General features: G+C 45.3%; 1 protein-coding gene across 2 annotated transcripts in view; it reads right to left on the reverse strand.

The window, feature by feature from the left end:
* Window positions 1-2860: 2860 nt before the first annotated feature.
* LOC138663528 (oocyte zinc finger protein XlCOF6-like) overlaps window positions 2861-17742 on the reverse strand; it is a 73907-nt gene continuing 59025 nt past the window's right edge. The window contains exon 7 of one of the 2 annotated variants that reach the window (XM_069749768.1): window positions 2861-4514. In XM_069749768.1, coding sequence (XP_069605869.1) covers window positions 3070-4514 — 1445 coding nt within the window. In that variant the 3' untranslated portion in view covers window positions 2861-3069. The remainder of the gene's footprint in view (window positions 4515-17742) is intronic. The other variant, XM_069749769.1, reaches the window with a different exon arrangement.

Genomic DNA, 17742 nt, shown 5'->3' on the forward strand with positions numbered 1-17742 from the left:
CCATCTCCCTGTATCACCCCTGACTGACTGAGCCCCCTCCCTCTGTATCACCCCTGATTGTCTGAGCCCCTCTCCCTGTATCACCCCTGACTGACTGAGCCCCCTCCCTCTGTATCACCCCTGACTGAGCTCCTCTCTCTGTATCACTCCTAATTGACTGAGCCCTCTCCTCCTGTATCACCCGACTGAGCCTCTCTCCCTGTTTCACCCCTTACTGAGACCCTCTTCCTGTATCACCCCCAACTGACTGAGCCCCCTCCCCCTGTGTCACCTCTGACAGACTGAGCCCCCTCCCCCTGTATCATTCCTGACTGACTGAGCCCCTCTCCCTGTATTACCCGACTGCTTGAGCCCCCCTCACACTGTATCATTCCTGACTGACTGAGCCCCTCTCCCTGTTTCACCCCTGACTGATTGAACCCTCTCCCAGAATCACCCCTGACTGACTGAGCCCCTCTCCCTGTGTCACCCCTGACTGACTGAGATCCTTCCCTGTATCACCCTTCACTGACTGAGCCCTCCCCATGTATCACCCGACTGAGCCCCTCTCCCTGTATCATCCCTTACTGAGATCCCTCTTCCTGTATCACACCCAACTGACTTTAGTCCCTCCCCCTGTATCACCCCTGACTGACTGAGCCTCCTCTCCCTGTATCACCCCTGACTGACTGAGCCCTCTCCTTGTGTCACCCCTGACGGACTAAAGGTTTTATTCCCCTCACTAAGAAAATGAGGCCCTTCATAAAAAGACATGGAGTTATAGGTAGCAAAGAGATTTCCATAAAATTCACTAATAACACCATACATAAGTGATCTAGGACCTCCAGCACTATTAGTGGGTACATTCACATAATGTATTTGCTGCAGAAATTCTACTATGGAAATCCCACAGCAGTTAACAACGGAAATATCCACGCAGATATTGTGCTGATATTGCTGTATTTACTACTATGTAATGTTGCACCTTTACCACTAACCTGATCCTTTGTATTGCAAAGGATAAAATTGGCAATGAATATCCGCAACAAGAATTGACAAACTGTTCATGTCAAATCTGCATTAATCAATTCATGCTGTGGATTTTCTCAGCATAAGGATGAGATGTCATTAATCCCATCCACTGCGCTACTGCTATAAAAGATTGGTTTACTGGTTAATACATATCAGGGGACCTTTATCATTAAGTCTGCACCTAGATGTGGGCGCCAACCCTTTCTATAACATTAGGAATAGTGATGAGCGAGTATACTCGTTGCTCGAGATTTCCCGAGCATGCTCAGGTGTCCTCCGAGTGTTTTTTAGTGCTCGGAGATTTAGTTTTTGTTGTCGCAGCTGAATGATTTACATCTGTTAGCCAGTATAAGTACATGTGGGGGTTGCCTGGTTGCTAGGGAATCATCACATGTAATCAAGCTGGCTAACGGATGTAAATCATTCAGCTGCGGAGATGAAAACTAAATCTCTGAGCACTAAAAAATACTCGGAGGACACCCGAGCGTGCTCGGGTAATCTCGAGTAATGAGTATACTCGCTCATCACTAATTAGGAAGTGAAGTATATTACAGTATACCTTGATATTAGCGTGTTTTACCACACAACTGGTGGTTTTGTATTTATTTCTATGTAGCTACATAGCGAGCCCCAAGAATGCTTTTGTCTGGTGGGTCCAAGGTGCTCCAGTCCAACGCTGATCTGGTTGCTTGTGCTACATAGAGCAGGGCCAGCCCTGCTCTATGTAGCAGATATGCTCACTTGCTATGAGCGCCGACCGCTGAGCGGTGCTCATAGCTATCTGACTATGAAAACCACAGGGGACTCCTGCTGACCCCAGGTTGTCATGCCAATCTATCGGCGACCCGCAATCATGTGACACGGGCGCCAATGGGAGGAGATAATGACACGCTTCCTGCATGAGCATATTAAATGCCACTGTCAAGAGTTTGACAGCAGCATTTAACATGTTAACAGCCGCGGGTAGATCGCGATTCCACCCGTGGCTGTTAGGGGCACATGTCAGCTGATCAGATCAACTGTCATGTGTCGGAAAAGGTGTGGGCTCATCGCCGGAGCCCGCACCAAACAGGGGGAGGCGTCCGATGATGGACTCTGCCCGACATTGGATGTTAAGGGGTTAAACAGACTGTTTATTTGCTGGCTGTGAAGATCCAGTGTTTGTTTATGAGCATAAATAGCCCAAAACATGTACAACATCATCCTCTAATCTCTGTATGAGTATGAGTGTTTTTATTTTAAAGGGAACCTGTCACCCCGAAAATCGCGGGTGAGGTAAGCCCATCGGCATCAGGGGCTTATCTACAGCATTCTGTAATGCTGTAGATAAGCCCCCGATGTTACCTGAAAGAGGAGAAAAAGACGTTATATTATACTCACCCAGGGGCGGTCCCGCTGCTGGTCAGGTCGGATGGGTGTCTCTGGTCCGCTGCGGCGCCTCCCATCTTCATTACAAGACGTCCTCTTCTGATCTTCAGCCACGGCTCCGGCGCAGGCGTACTTTGCTCTGCCCTGTTGAGGGCAGACAAAGTACTGCAGTGTGCAGGCGCCGGGCCTCTGACCTTTCCGGCGCCTGCGCACTGCAGTATTATCCTCTGCCCTCAAGAGGGCAGAGCAAAGTACGCCTGCGCCGGAGCCGTGGCTGAAGATCAGAAGACGACGTCTTGTAATGAAGATGGGAGGCGCCGCAGCGGATCGGAGACACCCATCCGACCTGACCAGCAGCGGGACCGCCCCTGGGTGAGTATAATATAACGTCTTTTTCTCCTCTTTCAGGTAACATCGGGGGCTTATCTGCAGCATTACAGAATGCTGTAGATAAGCCCCTGATGCCGGTGGGCTTACCTCACCCGGGATTTTCGGGGTGACAGGTTCCCTTTAACGAGGCCAAACTTAAGGAATGACAAAGTGTTATCCTAGCAGTGGATAATCTCTTTTAAGAAAATACAATTTTCGGTTAAAACATTTCCATCATTCTGAACATGAAAAAGGCTTCTTCCCTGTGTGACCTTTCAGAAGTTTATGAGGAGTTGATTTCTATGTAAAACATTTCCCACATTAAGAATATGAAAAAGCCTTCTTCCCTGTGTGAATTCTCTGATGTTTTTTAAGATTTGTTTTCTCAGCAAAATATTTCCCACATTCTGAACATGAAAAAGGCTTCTCCCCTGTGTGGATTCTCTGGTGGCTATCAAGATGTGCTTTCCTGTTAAAACATTTCCCACATTCTGAGCAGCAAAAAGGCTTTTCCCCTGTGTGGGTTCTCTGGTGTATAACAACATCTGATTTCCGACTAAAACATTTCCCACATTCTAAACATAAAAAAGGCTTCTCCCCTGTGTGGGTTCTCTGATGTCTATTAAGAAGACATTTCCGGTTAAAACATTTTCCACATTCTGAACATGAAAAAGGCTTCTCCCCTGTGTGGGTTATCTGATGTTTGACAAGACTTGACTTATTTGTAAAACATTTCTCACATTCTGAACATGGAAAAGGGTTCTCCCCTGTGTGAGTTATCTGATGTTTGACAAGAGTTAACTTATTTATAAAACATTTCCCACATTCTGAACATGAAAAAGGCTTCTCCCCTGTGTGGATTCTCTGGTGGCTATCAAGATGCACTTTCTGACTAAAACATTTCCCACATTCTGAGCAGCAAAAAGGCTTCTTCCCTATGTGGGTTCTCTGGTGTATAACAACATCTGATTTCCGTTTAAAACATTTCCCACACTTTGAACATAAAAAAGGCTTCTCCACTGTGTGAGTGCTCTGATGGCTATCAAGAAGACATTTTCGGCTAAAAGATTTTCCACATTCTGAACATGAAAAAGGCTTCTCCCCTGTGTGGGTTCTTAGGTGTATAACAACACCTGATTTCTGTTTAAAACATTTCCCACATTCTGAACATGAAAAAGGCTTCTCCCCTGTGTGGGTTCTCCGGTGGCTGTCAAGGTTCGTTTTCCTGTTAAAATATTTCCCACATTCTGAACATGAAAAAGGCTTCTCTCCTGTGTGTATTCTTTGGTGTCTAACAAAATCTGATTTCTGGTTAAAACATTTCCCACATTCTGAACATGAAAAAGGCTTCTTCCTTGTGTGGATTCTCTGGTGGCTATCAAGAGGCACTTTCTGGTTAAAACATTTCCCACACTTGGAACGAGAAAAGCTATTCTTCGCTGTGTGAATTTTTTGATGTTTAAGAAAAGACTTTTCGAGGGGAAAACTATTTCCATATTCTGAAACTGAAAATGGCTTATTTGCTTTGTGAGAAGTTTGTTTTTGAATGCTTATTTTGTGTCTCCAATTTTCATTAGTAGTTGGTAATGAATCGGAAGACAGGACCTGTTTCAAAGTATCAGATGATAGATATTTGCTGTGAAGGGATGATGGTATATCTGGGGTAATGGCATTCACTTCAGTTGTATCCTGTGGGATCTTTAGATTATCTGATTTAAAAATTGAAGATGTCAGCTGCCCCTCTGATCTGCTGGTACAATCATCTGCTAAGAATAAAACCAATTATTAGTTTTAAATAAAATATCTTTAAATTTTATATTTTTAAACATTTCTACTTAAACTGTCTGAAAAATATCAAGTTAAGCAAAAATATTGAATTATTCAACAAGACAATGACAGTTCTCATAATAGAAAGCCTCATAGCCTGAACTGTTTTTTCATTCTGCCTCCCAAATACAGAATACAAAGCTACCAAACAATGTTATGTAGGCAAAAATAATACCAATAAAAACTTCTATTTATCTCACAAAAAAACAATCTGTCAATAGAAAAACAGAAGTGTACAAATAATTAGTAGCTCAAAGGCTCTTGAAAAGCAACATGGCTTCCATAAACCAATCCAGCTATATCTGCTCTTCAAAAGTCAAATCTCCCCCTCGCTTCTGAGCCTTGCAGTGTGCCCAAACCACATTTAGCATCCATGTGTTTGACTATATTATAGTGAGAAGAACCCACTTAATTTACGGTGTGTGTGTTTCCTGGAGCACAATCTGGGCACTATGTGGTAGGTATTAAAATGGCAAAAGTGCAATTTTCACTCTCCAAAATCCACTGCGTGTAAATATCTGGAAAGTGGCAATGGAGTAACATAGTAACATAGTTAGTAAGGCTGAAAAAAGACATTTGTCCATCCAGTTCAGCCTATATTCCATCATAATAAATCCCCAGATCTACGTCCTTCTACAGAACCTAATAATTGTATGATACAATATTGTTCTGCTCCAGGAAGACATCCAGGCCTCTCTTGAACCCCTCGACTGAGTTCGCCATCACCACCTCTTCAGGCAAGCAATTCCAGATTCTCACTGCCCTAACAATAAAGAATCCTCTTCTATGTTGGTGGAAAAACCTTCTCTCCTCCAGACACAAAGAATGCCCCCTTGTGCCCGTCACCTTCCTTGGTATAAACAGATCCTCAGCGAGATATTTGTATTGTCCCCTTATATACTTATACATGGTTATTAGATCGCCCCTCAGTCGTCTTTTTTCTAGACTAAATAATCCTAATTTTGCTAATCTATCTGGGTATTGTAGTTCTCCCATCCCCTTTATTAATTTTGTTGCCCTCCTTTGTACTCTCTCTAGTTCCATTATATCCTTCCTGAGCACTGGTGCCCAAAACTGGACACAGTACTCCATGTGCGGTCTAACTAGGGATTTGTACAGAGGCAGTATAATGCTCTCATCATGTGTATCCAGACCTCTTTTAATGCACCCCATGATCCTGTTTGCCTTGGCAGCTGCTGCCTGGCACTGGCTGCTCCAGGTAAGTTTATCATTAACTAGGATCCCCAAGTCCTTCCCCCTGTCAGATTTACCTAGTGGTTTCCCGTTCAGTGTGTAATAGTGATATTGATTCCTTCTTCCCATGTGTATAACCTTACATTTATCATTGTTAAACCTCATCTGCCACCTTTCAGCCCAAGTTTCCAACTTATCCAGATCCATCTGTAGCAGAATACTATCTTCTCTTGTATTAACTGCTTTACATAGTTTTGTATCATCTGCAAATATCGATATTTTACTGTGTAAACCTTCTACCAGATCATTAATGAATATGTTGGAAGAGTAAAATTATTTCCTACTTCTAAAGAGTAATTTATTCGGGGTTATAATTTCCAAAATAGTTTAACTTCATGGGGATTTCTACTGCTCTACTTTTCAGCACTTTTGTCACATTAGGTCTTCTTCTATAGTGTGTCCCAACTCCTCTGGTATCTGCTTCTGCGACGTTTCCTTCTGTCACCAGGAGCAGCCTTATTCATTCTGCAGGCAGCACTGGTAGTGGAGGAGACATGGGAACCAGAAGATTCAAGTCAATTTTGAAAATAATTTGTAAGGTCCACAAGTTTCCTATTATCCTTTCTGAAGAATTCCAAAGTTATCACCACATAAAGTGATACACATCAGATTTGAAAAATGGGCCCTTATTTGGAATACAACACTGGCTGCAGGAAGTAGTTAAATCAGATTATTTTGGAGAGTAACTACTGTAGTCAAAAACTGACTATAGACAACAACATATCTACTGACATGATCAAACTCAACAATCTTCTTCAATAAAAAATGAGTAGCTAGTGGTGAAACCTTTTTGGGGTAATTAGAGTATGTGGCTCGGTGGCTCTTAGCAATCTAAACTAAGGGCCAATATTTTCTGTCAGAGCAATTTCACTTTTTATAATAGTGCAGATGTCACAGAGTTACAGAGCAGTACCAGAAGACTGCAGCGTCTGATGGCTCCTGCTTCACCGCTGAGAAGTACTTCTCTGGCATGTGTTTGTTTTCTTTCAGCAGGACAGGCGTTAATAGGCCATGTGGAAATCCCTGCTTTCAGCTGTGCTCAGTTAGCCACTCCTCTCTCCTATAAAAGCTAGGCCTTCTGGCCAGATCTTTGTCTGAGATAGCACTTGCTAGATAGACCTGGAGTAGTGAGGAGATGGTGTTTGGAGAGCTGCAGGAGTTTATTTTGCCACAGTTGTTTGGTTTGTACGTTTGGAAATTCCTCATTCTTACCTGCCTTATTTTCTTCCCCTGTCCTTCACACCATGGTGAATACCTCTGTTATTTGTGAGAGTATACCCTTGTCTTAGTTCCCCTGTTTGTTGGGTTGGTGTACTACGGTACACAGTAGCACCTCTCTTCCCCAGGTGGGAAAGGGGACAGACACAGGGCTGCAGTTAGGAGACAGGGCAAGGGTGGAGGCCCCGGCATCCTCGCCATCTGAGGTATCCCGGGAAACAGGGCGAGTTAGGGCGCCCCCTAGTGCTAAGGCCAGGAAAGATGCCCCTGGTCCCAGTTTACTAGCCAGTCCAATCATGACATTATCTCAGACCGAAAGCATTTTCTGATCCATGATGGATCCTATCACTGTGCTGACAGGGTAGTTGCAGCAGCTCAGTTTGGATGTGGTGGATTTATGCACGGTGGTTTCACAGCACTCTGTTACATCTGGTGTGGGGATCTCGCCCTCCAGACAAACCATTGTGGAGCCCAAGGACGCACTGCCAGAAAGGCTCTCTGGCGGGCGGGACAAGTTTGTCGTCTTCCAGGAGGCCTGTAAACCTTTTTTCCAGCTGTGTCCAGTATCCTCTGGTACAGAGGAGCAACGGGTGGGGGTTGTTATCTCGCTCCTTCAGGGGGAGTTGCAAGCATGGGCATTTTCTCTTCCATCTGACTCACAGTCTCTCCAGTCAGTAGAGGGCTTCTTTCAGGCTTTGGGCTTAGTGTATGATGACCCTGATTGTGTCTCCTTGGCTGAGTCATCTCTGTGCCAACTTCAACAAGGAGACCGTCTGGCGGAGGATTACTGCTCCGAGTTCCAGCGGTGGGCCACTGACACTAGGTGGAATGACCCAGCCCTCCGTAGTCAGTTCTGCGAGGGTCTCTCTGTGAGAGTAAGGGATGCATTAGCTCTCTATGAGACTCCGGACTCCCTTGAGGCAGCCATGTCTCTGGCTATCCGGGTTGATCGCCGTCTTCATCAGAGACATAGGGAGACACTTCTGAGGGAAGGAGGTCCAAGTTTGAACGTGATCTGTTGTGAATTCTGTGGCAGAGCTCCCTCCTGTGGTCACAAGTGGTACTTCGGCTGATTCTCTCTATGAGCTTCCGTTGGTGGAGGAAAGTGGTACTGCGGCTTCTGAGTTTCCTTCCTCAGGTGATGTGGTGAAGTCGTTAGGTGCTGCTCTATTTAACTCCACCTAGTGCTTTGATCCTGGCCTCCAGTCAATGTTCTAGTATTGGACTTGTTTCCTCCTGCTGCTCTGCATAGCTAAGTTCCGCTTTTGTTATTTTTGTTTGCTGTTTTTTTCTGTCCAGCTTGCTTATTTGGTTTTTCTTGCTTGCTGGAAGCTCTGGGACGCAGAGGGTGTACCTCCGTGCCGTTAGTGGGTACGGAGGGTCTTTTTGCCCCCTTTGCGTGGTTGTTTGTAGGGTTTTGTGTTGACCGCAAAGTTACCTTTCCTATCCTCGCTCTGTTCAGAAAGTCGGGCCTCACTTTGCTAAATCTATTTCATCTCTACGTTTGTCTTTTCATCTTAACTCACAGTCATTATATGTGGGGGGCTGCTTTTTCCTTTGGGGTATTTCTCTGAGGCAAGGTAGGCTTATTTTCTATCTTCAGGCTAGCTAGTTTCTCAGGCTGTGCCGAGTTGCATAGGGAGCGTTAGGCGCAATCCACGGCTGCCTTTAGTGTGGTTGGAGAGGATTAGGGATTGTGGTCAGCAGAGTTCCCACGTCTCAGAGCTCGTTCTATGTTTTTGGGTTATTGTCAGGTCACTGTATGTGCTCTGACTTCTATGTCCATTGTGGTACTGAATTACCTAATCATAACAGTACTGGAGGCCCAAAGTACTAATGATTCTCAATAGAGGGAAAAAAGAAGTTCTGAGACCATTTTTTTTTCTCTGCACTGTGTTTTGCCTTTTTTTCCCCTAGACATTTGGGTGGTTCAGGACACAGGTGTAGCGATGGACATTAAAGGTCTGTCTTCATGTGTGGATCAGCTCACGGCAAGAGTACAAAATATTCAAGACTTTGTGGTTCATAATTCTATGTTGGAACCAATAATTCCTATTCCTGATTTGTTTTTTGGAGATAGAACTAAATTTCTGAGTTTCAAAAATAATTGTAAACTATTTCTGGCTTTGAAACCTCGTTCCTCTGGTGACCCAGTTCAACAAGTTAGGATCATTATTTCTTTTTTACGTGGCGACCCTCAGGACTGGGCATTTTCTCTTGCGCCAGGAGATCCTGCATTATGTAATATTGATGCGTTTTTCCTGGCGCTCAGATTGCTGTACGATGAACCTAATTCAGTGGATCAGGCAGAGAAAAATTTGCTGGCTCTGTGTCAGGGTCAGGATGAGATAGAGGTATATTGTCAGAAATTTAGAAAGTGGTCCGTACTCACTCAATGGAATGAAGGTGCGCTCGCAGCTATTTTCAGAAAGGGTCTCTCTGAAGCCCTTAAGGATGTCATGGTGGGATTTCCTATGCCTGCTGGACTGAATGAGTCTATGTCTTTGGCCATTCAGATCGGTCGACGCTTGCGTGAGCGTAAATCTGTGCACCATTTGGCGGTATTATCTGAGCATAAACCTGAGCCTATGCAGTGCGATAGGACTTTGACCAGAGTTGAACGGCAAGAACACAGACGTCAGAATGGGCTGTGTTTCTACTGTGGTGATTCCACTCATGCTATCTCTGATTGTCCTAAGCGCACTAAGCGGTTCGCTAGGTCTGCCACCATTGGTACGGTACAGTCAAAATTTCTTTTGTCCGTTACCTTGATCTGCTCTTTGTCATCTTATTCTGTCATGGCATTTGTGGATTCAGGCGCTGCCCTGAATTTGATGGACTTGGAGTATGCTAGGCGATGTGGGTTTTTCTTGGAGCCCTTGCAGTGTCCTATTCCATTGAGAGAAATTGATGCTACGCCTTTGGCCAAGAATAAGCCTCAGTACTGGACCCAGCTGACCATGTGCATGGCTCCTGCACATCAGGAGGTTATTCGCTTTCTGGTGTTGCATAATCTGCATGATGTGGTCGTGTTGGGGTTGCCATGGCTACAAGTCCATAATCCAGTATTAGATTGGAAATCCATGTCTGTGTCCAGCTGGGGTTGTCAGGGGGTACATGGTGATGTCCCATTTCTGTCTATTTCGTCATCCACCCCTTCTGAGGTTCCAGAGTTCTTGTCTGATTACCGGGATGTATTTGATGAGCCCAAGTCCGATACCCTACCTCCGCATAGGGATTGTGATTGTGCTATCGATTTGATTCCTGGTAGTAAATTCCCAAAAGGTCGACTGTTTAATTTATCTGTGCCTGAGCACGCCGCTATGCGGAGTTACGTGAAGGAGTCCTTGGAGAAGGGGCACATTCGCCCGTCATCGTCGCCATTAGGAGCGGGGTTCTTTTTTGTGGCCAAGAAGGATGGTTCGCTGAGACCTTGTATAGATTACCGCCTTCTAAATAAGATCACGGTTAAATTTCAGTACCCCTTGCCGCTGTTATCTGATTTGTTTGCTCGGATTAAGGGGGCTAGTTGGTTCACCAAGATAGATCTTCGTGGTGCGTATAATCTTGTGCGTATTAAGCGAGGCGATGAATGGAAAACTGCATTTAATACGCCCGAGGGCCATTTTGAGTACCTAGTAATGCCATTCGGACTTGCCAATGCTCCATCAGTGTTTCAGTCCTTTATGCATGACATCTTCCGAGAGTACCTGGATAAATTCCTGATTGTATACTTGGATGATATTTTGGTCTTCTCGGATGATTGGGAGTCTCATGTGAAGCAGGTCAGAACGGTGTTTCAGGTCCTGCGTGCTAATTCTTTGTTTGTGAAGGGATCAAAGTGTCTCTTTGGTGTTCAGAAGATTTAATTTTTGGGGTTCATTTTTTCCCCTTCTACTATCGAGATGGACCCTGTTAAGGTCCAAGCCATCCATGATTGGACTCAGCCGACATCTCTGAAAAGTCTGCAAAAGTTCCTGGGCTTTGCTAATTTTTATCGTCGCTTCATCTGCAATTTTTCTAGTATTGCTAAACCATTGACCGATTTGACCAAGAAGGGTGCTGATGTGGTCAATTGGTCTTCTGTTGCTGTGGAAGCTTTTCAAGAGTTGAAGCGTCGTTTTTCTTCTGCCCCTGTGTTGTGTCAACCAGATGCTTCGCTTCCATTCCAGGTCGAGGTTGATGCTTCTGAGATTGGAGCGGGGGCTGTTTTGTCGCAGAGAAGTTCTGATTGCTCGGTGATGAAACCATGCACCTTCTTTTCCAGGAAGTTTTTGCCTGCTGAGCGAAATTATGATGTTGGCAATCGAGAGTTGCTGGCCATGAAGTGGGCATTCGAGGAGTGGCGTCATTGGCTTGAAGGAGCTAAGCATCGCGTGGTGGTCTTGACTGATCATAAGAACTTGACTTATCTCGAGTCTGCCAAGCGGTTGAATCCTAGACAGGCTCGTTGGTCGCTATTTTTTGCCCGTTTTGACTTTGTGGTTTCGTACCTTCCGGGCTCTAAAAATGTGAAGGCGGATGCCCTGTCTAGGAGTTTTGTGCCCGACTCTCCGGGTTTATCTGAGCCGGCGGGTATTCTCAAAGAGGGAGTAATTGTGTCTGCCATCTCCCCTGATTTGCGGCGGGTGCTGCAAAAATTTCAGGCTAATAAACCTGATCGTTGCCCAGCGGAGAAACTGTTTGTCCCTGATAGGTGGTCGAATAAAGTTATCTCTGAGGTTCATTGTTCGGTGTTGGCTGGTCATCCTGGAATATTTGGTACCAGAGAGTTAGTGGCTAGATCCTTTTGGTGGCCATCTCTGTCGCGGGATGTGCGTTCTTTTGTGCAGTCCTGTGGGATTTGTGCTCGGGCTAAGCCCTGCTGTTCTCGTGCCAGTGTGTTGCTTTTGCCCTTGCCGGTCCCGAAGAGGCCTTGGACACATATCTCTATGGATTTTATTTCAGATCTTCCCGTCTCTCAAAAAATGTCAGTCATTTGGGTGGTTTGTGATCGCTTCTCTAAGATGGTCCATTTGGTACCCTTGTCTAAATTACCTTCCTCCTCTGATTTGGTGCCATTGTTCTTCCAGCATGTGGTTCGTTTACATGGCATTCCAGAGAATATCGTTTCTGACAGAGGTTCCCAGTTTGTTTCGAGGTTTTGGTGAGCTTTTTGTGCAAGGATGGGCATTGACTTGTCTTTTTCCTCGGCTTTCCATCCTCAGACCAATGGCCAGACCGAACGAACCAATCAGACCTTGGAAACATATCTGAGATGCTTAGTTTCTGCTGATCAGGATGACTGGTGTCCTTTTTGCCTTTGGCTGAGTTCGCCCTTAATAATCGGGCCAGCTCGGCTACCTTGGTTTCGCCGTTTTTCTGCAACTCTGGGTTCCATCCTCGTTTCTCTTCAGGGCAGGTTGAGTCTTCGGACTGTCCTGGTGTGGATACTGTGGTGGACAGGTTGCAGCAGATTTGGACTCATGTAGTGGACAATTTGACCTTGTCCCAGGAGAAGGCTCAACGTTTCGCTAATCGCAGACGCTGTGTGGGTCCCCGACTTCGTGTTGGGGATTTGGTTTGGTTGTCTTCTCGTCATATTCCTATGGTCCGTATAGGATTTCTGAGGTTCTTAATCCTGTGTCTTTTCGTTTGACCCTTCCAGATTCTTTTTCCATCCATAATGTATTCCATAGGTCATTGTTGCGGAGATACGTGGCACCTATGGTTCCATCTGTTGATCCTCCTGCTCCGGTTTTGGTGGAGGGGGAGTTGGAGTATATTGTGGAGAAGATTTTGGATTCTCGTATTTCAAGACGGAAACTCCAGTATCTGGTTAAGTGGAAGGGTTATGCTCAGGAAGATAATTCCTGGGTCTTTGCCTCTGATGTCCATGCTCCCGATCTTGTTCGTGCCTTTTATATGGCTCATCCTGGTCATCCTGGGGGCTCTGGTGAGGGTTCGGTGACCCCTCCTCAAGGGGGGGGTACTGTTGTGAATTCTGTGGCAGAGCTCCCTCCTGTGGTCACAAGTGGTACTTCGGCTGATTCTCTCTATGAGCTTCCGTTGGTGGAGGAAAGTGGTACTGCGGCTTCTGAGTTTCCTTCCTCAGGTGATGTGGTGAAGTCGTTAGGTGCTGCTCTATTTAACTCCACCTAGTGCTTTGATCCTGGCCTCCAGTCAATGTTCTAGTATTGGACTTGTTTCCTCTTGGATCGTTCCTGTGGCCTGCTGCTCTGCATAGCTAAGTTCCGCTTTTGTTATTTTTGTTTGCTGTTTTTTTCTGTCCAGCTTGCTTATTTGGTTTTTCTTGCTTGCTGGAAGCTCTGGGACGCAGAGGGTGTACCTCCGTGCCGTTAGTCGGTACGGAGGGTCTTTTTGCCCCCTTTGCGTGGTTGTTTGTAGGGTTTTGTGTTGACCGCAAAGTTACCTTTCCTATCCTCGCTCTGTTCAGAAAGTCGGGCCTCACTTTGCTAAATCTATTTCATCTCTACGTTTGTCTTTTCATCTTAACTCACAGTCATTATATGTGGGGGGCTGCCTTTTCCTTTGGGGTATTTCTCTGAGGCAAGGTAGGCTTATTTTCTATCTTCAGGCTAGCTAGTTTCTCAGGCTGTGCCGAGTTGCATAGGGAGCGTTAGGCGCAATCCACGGCTGCCTTTAGTGTGGTTGGAGAGGATTAGGGATTGCGGTCAGCAGAGTTCCCACGTCTCAGAGCTCGTTCTATGTTTTTGGGTTATTGTCAGGTCACTGTATGTGCTCTGACTTCTATGTCCATTGTGGTACTGAATTACCTAATCATAACAGTGATCATTACTGATTCCACTGTGGAGCCCATGCAAATGGGTGCGGCGTCCCAACCTAGCAAACGTGCATTAACCCGGCGTAAGGGGGGAGTGTGTTTCTGTTGCACTTAACAAAAGATCTGCCATGGAATATCGGACACAAACTGCTATGATCAAAATAAATTACTTATCTGAATAAATATGACATGAATATGTCCCATGTCTCTATCCCTACGCGTTTCGCCCCTTCCCGGTACAGGGGCTCATCAGGGGACCATTTGGGAACTAGCAGCAATGGCTTCAGAATAGATGTGAATAACTGGAGGTGATCATGCATCACTTATAGACTCCATTACCGTAACATGTCTAAGTGATCATCATTTAGGGGAACTTGATAGATCCATCTCATAATTAGCTCAGGCATCGGCGCTGCTAATACATTCAAAACCGCGCGCTTACCCATGCCATGAGATGAGATGCACGCCGTCTTATCCTCCAAGCATCTCTTCGTATGTTACTTCCGGTAACACATCCCATAAGACCTAGTGGAACGCAGATGCATCTCAAGAAGAGTGAACATGCGCAGTGCAACATGATTGAAAAGGCACTCCCAATCTCGTGCCACTCCCCCTAATGGGACGCAAGTCTATCTCCGGGATCAAGTCATGCGCAGAGTGTGAAAATTGTCAAACGCCCGCCCACCAGTGTCATTCAACTCAGAAAACGCCACCCAGAGCTGAGTTTATATTACAGCCCTGATGTGGGGCTTGGTATACGGCTACCATGTGTCTCCATAATCAACATTAATAAATGGGTGCGCATTTAGTTATTAGAGCAGCCCGTAATGAATATGCCTCGGTTAATGAGTATATAAGTCCCTTGATCACCATATATTCATTGCGGATCAAGTATTCACATCAATGATTCTAGGAGAAGTATGTTCTGCATATCAAGTACACTTGAGGGCATCATGCCCAGATCAATGAACACCCTCAAAATTTTTAGGTGGTGTAGGTACTGCTGCATAGATATCATTAAGGCTACGTTCACATTAGTGTTGTGCGGTGCTGCGTCGGGCGCAGCCGCAGCGACGCATGCGTCATGCGCCCCTATATTTAACATGGGGGCGCATGGACATGCGTTGTCTTGCGTTTTGTGGCGCATGCATCATTTTGGCGCAAGCGTCAGGGCGCAGAGGACGCTGCATGATGCATTTTTTTCTGCACCAAAAATCATGCAAAAATGAACGCATGCGTCACAAAAAGCTGCGTTTTGCATGCGTTTTTGCATGCGTTGTGCGTTGCATCACCGATGCAGCACCACACAATGCAAATGTGAACTTAGCCTAACCTGCAGCCAATACAGACTTAAGTCAGTCAAAGTTGGACCAAGAGGGTAAACCACCAGAAATAAAATCCTTACACGAAACAGTTTTATATGAAGCAGGTATATGTCTGCTGCTCATTTAGACCTCCAGGGCTCATGCTCTCCATCCAAAAAATCCACCTGCATTCTCGCTGAAGAATCTTCTTATCCCAATCCCCCTGTCTAATTGAGGGGTGCACCACCTCAATGATCTTAAAAGTGATGCTATCCACATCTCCATTGTGTACGGAGTTTATATGTCTAGCTAACGGGGAGTCTCTTTTGTTTCTTATGTCACCCAGGTGTTCACCTATCCTAACACGTAGCTGGCGTTTCGTTTTTCCAATGTAGTCCATGGAGCAAGGACAAGTGCAGACATATATGACTCCTTCTGTTTTGCAGTTTCCAAAATACCTATTTTTATATACTCTTTTCGTAACAGAGCTTTGAAATATACTAGATGGTGCAATACATTTACAGAAACTGCAATGACCGCATTTAAAGGTCCCCAGCGATCTGTTAGCTAGCCATGTCTCTTTTGTTTAGGGAGGATTTTAATGGCTACTTACTACCAAATCTCTGATAGAGCTCCCCTTCCTATATGTGACCGAGGGGTATGGGGAAATCCATCTGTTAAGGTCTGGATCCGTTCATAGGATACCCCAATGTTTTCTTAGTATACCCATGACCTTTGTCTGTTGGTCATCGAAAGTGCCTATTAGCCTCGTTTTTGAAGACTCACTGTCTCTCGTCCGTGGGTGAAGCAGTGTGGCTCTATCGGTTGTTCTGGCATGGTGACTTGCTTCATCCAATAGAGCCCTAGGATACCCACGGTCAGAGAACCTTTGTTTTAGGTCCCTGGCCTTATTGTAGTAATCCTTGGTCTCAGAGCAGTTCCTCCTCAGCCTTAGGAACTGCCCTTTTGGTATCCCGTGTTTTAGCGGGATGGGATGATAGCTCTCCCACCTTAATGGGCCATTGGCCGCCGTGGGCTTCCTGAACAAGGTAGTTTTTATTGAGCCATTCTCCTCAATGGATAATTTCACATCTAAAAAAGTGATGTCATTTCCTCCCACCTCATAGGTAAATTTAAAAAATTGATTTTCATTTAGGGACTCCATAAAGGAACGGAAGGTAGGTACGTCACCTGTCCAGAGGACAAAATTGAATATGGGGCCCCAGACGGCATCCCCGTCCCCAAAGACCACCGTGTCCTCCCACCAGCCCAGGAGCAAATTAGCATAAGTGGGCGCACAGGGGCTACCCATTGCGGTGCCCCTGAGCTGGTGGTAGAACCTCCCATTGAACAGGAAGAAATTATGTCGTTGGACATATTCCAAAAGCTCCACCACAAAATCATTGTGTGGAACAAAATGGTTCCCTCTTGTGTTCAAGAAATACTCGACTGCTCTCAGCCCCGCCTCATGATGTATACTCGAGTATAGGGCCTTGACATCAATTGAGAACAGTGTCGTGCCTGGTTCCACTGTAATGCCATCCAGTTTGGTTAATAGATCAGTTGTATCTCTCGTATAAGACGGCAGAGCTATAACAAACGGTCTTAAAATTTGGTCAAGGTAGACGCTACTGTTTTGGGCCAGAGCGTCTATACCCGACACTATCAGTCTACCTTTTAGAGGTGGGTAACCCTTATGGATTTTTGGAGTTGCATAAAATGTTTCAACTACAGGGTTTTTGGGTAGGAGCAAATTTTATTCGTTCCTTGAGATCAGGTGGGCTTCCTGGGCTCTGGTTAAGATGTCATTCAATCTCTTGTTATACTCAGAGGACGGGTCCTGGCGTATGACCTCATAGGTGATCTCATCTGACAAGATGTCCATACATATTTTAACATACTTTGGTCTATTCATCAGTACAGTATTTCCCCCCTTGTCCGATGGCTTTATTATCAATGAAGCATCAGACTGGAGGCATTGTAGAACATTTTTTTCCTCCTCAGATATATTATGGATAGCAGGCCTATGTCTGGGATTTATCCTCTTTATGTCCTCCACAACCAATTTTTGGAAAGCATCTATAATCCCATGATCACCCAAAGGTGGCATTTTGATACTTTTTAGTTTCAGATCGGTAAACGGGCCTTCCCCCAGATTTCTGGCTCCCTCATCTGCCAGATCAGCTAGGAGGCGTACCTCCTCTAGGTCCTCTGGCATAATCCCCAATTGCTGGCATTTATTCCGATCATTATGAGCAAAGAATTTTTTCCATCTAAGCTTTCTCAAAAATAGGTTTATATCTTTCACCCATAGGAAGGGATCAAAATTGGTTGTGGGGACAAATGAAAGGCCAGCCTGTAATATAGTTTTTTTCCGGTACTGTCAACGTATGATCCGATAGATTAATGATGTAATTTTTCCCTTCACCATTTTTATGTCGTCTTGAGATCACATCATCAGTAAACCCCATCATTTGTGTGTTACTGTTCGCCCCCGAAGGTGATAGCGTATGTCTCTGTTCTCTAAAAAAGATGGTATTGTAGAGGAGGTACCAGAAGAGGGTGGCACACCCGTATCTCCACGTTCTGATCCTCCCCATCTTGCTG

Source organism: Ranitomeya imitator, chromosome 2, assembly GCF_032444005.1.
Source record: "Ranitomeya imitator isolate aRanImi1 chromosome 2, aRanImi1.pri, whole genome shotgun sequence".
Lineage (NCBI taxonomy): Eukaryota > Metazoa > Chordata > Amphibia > Anura > Dendrobatidae > Ranitomeya > Ranitomeya imitator.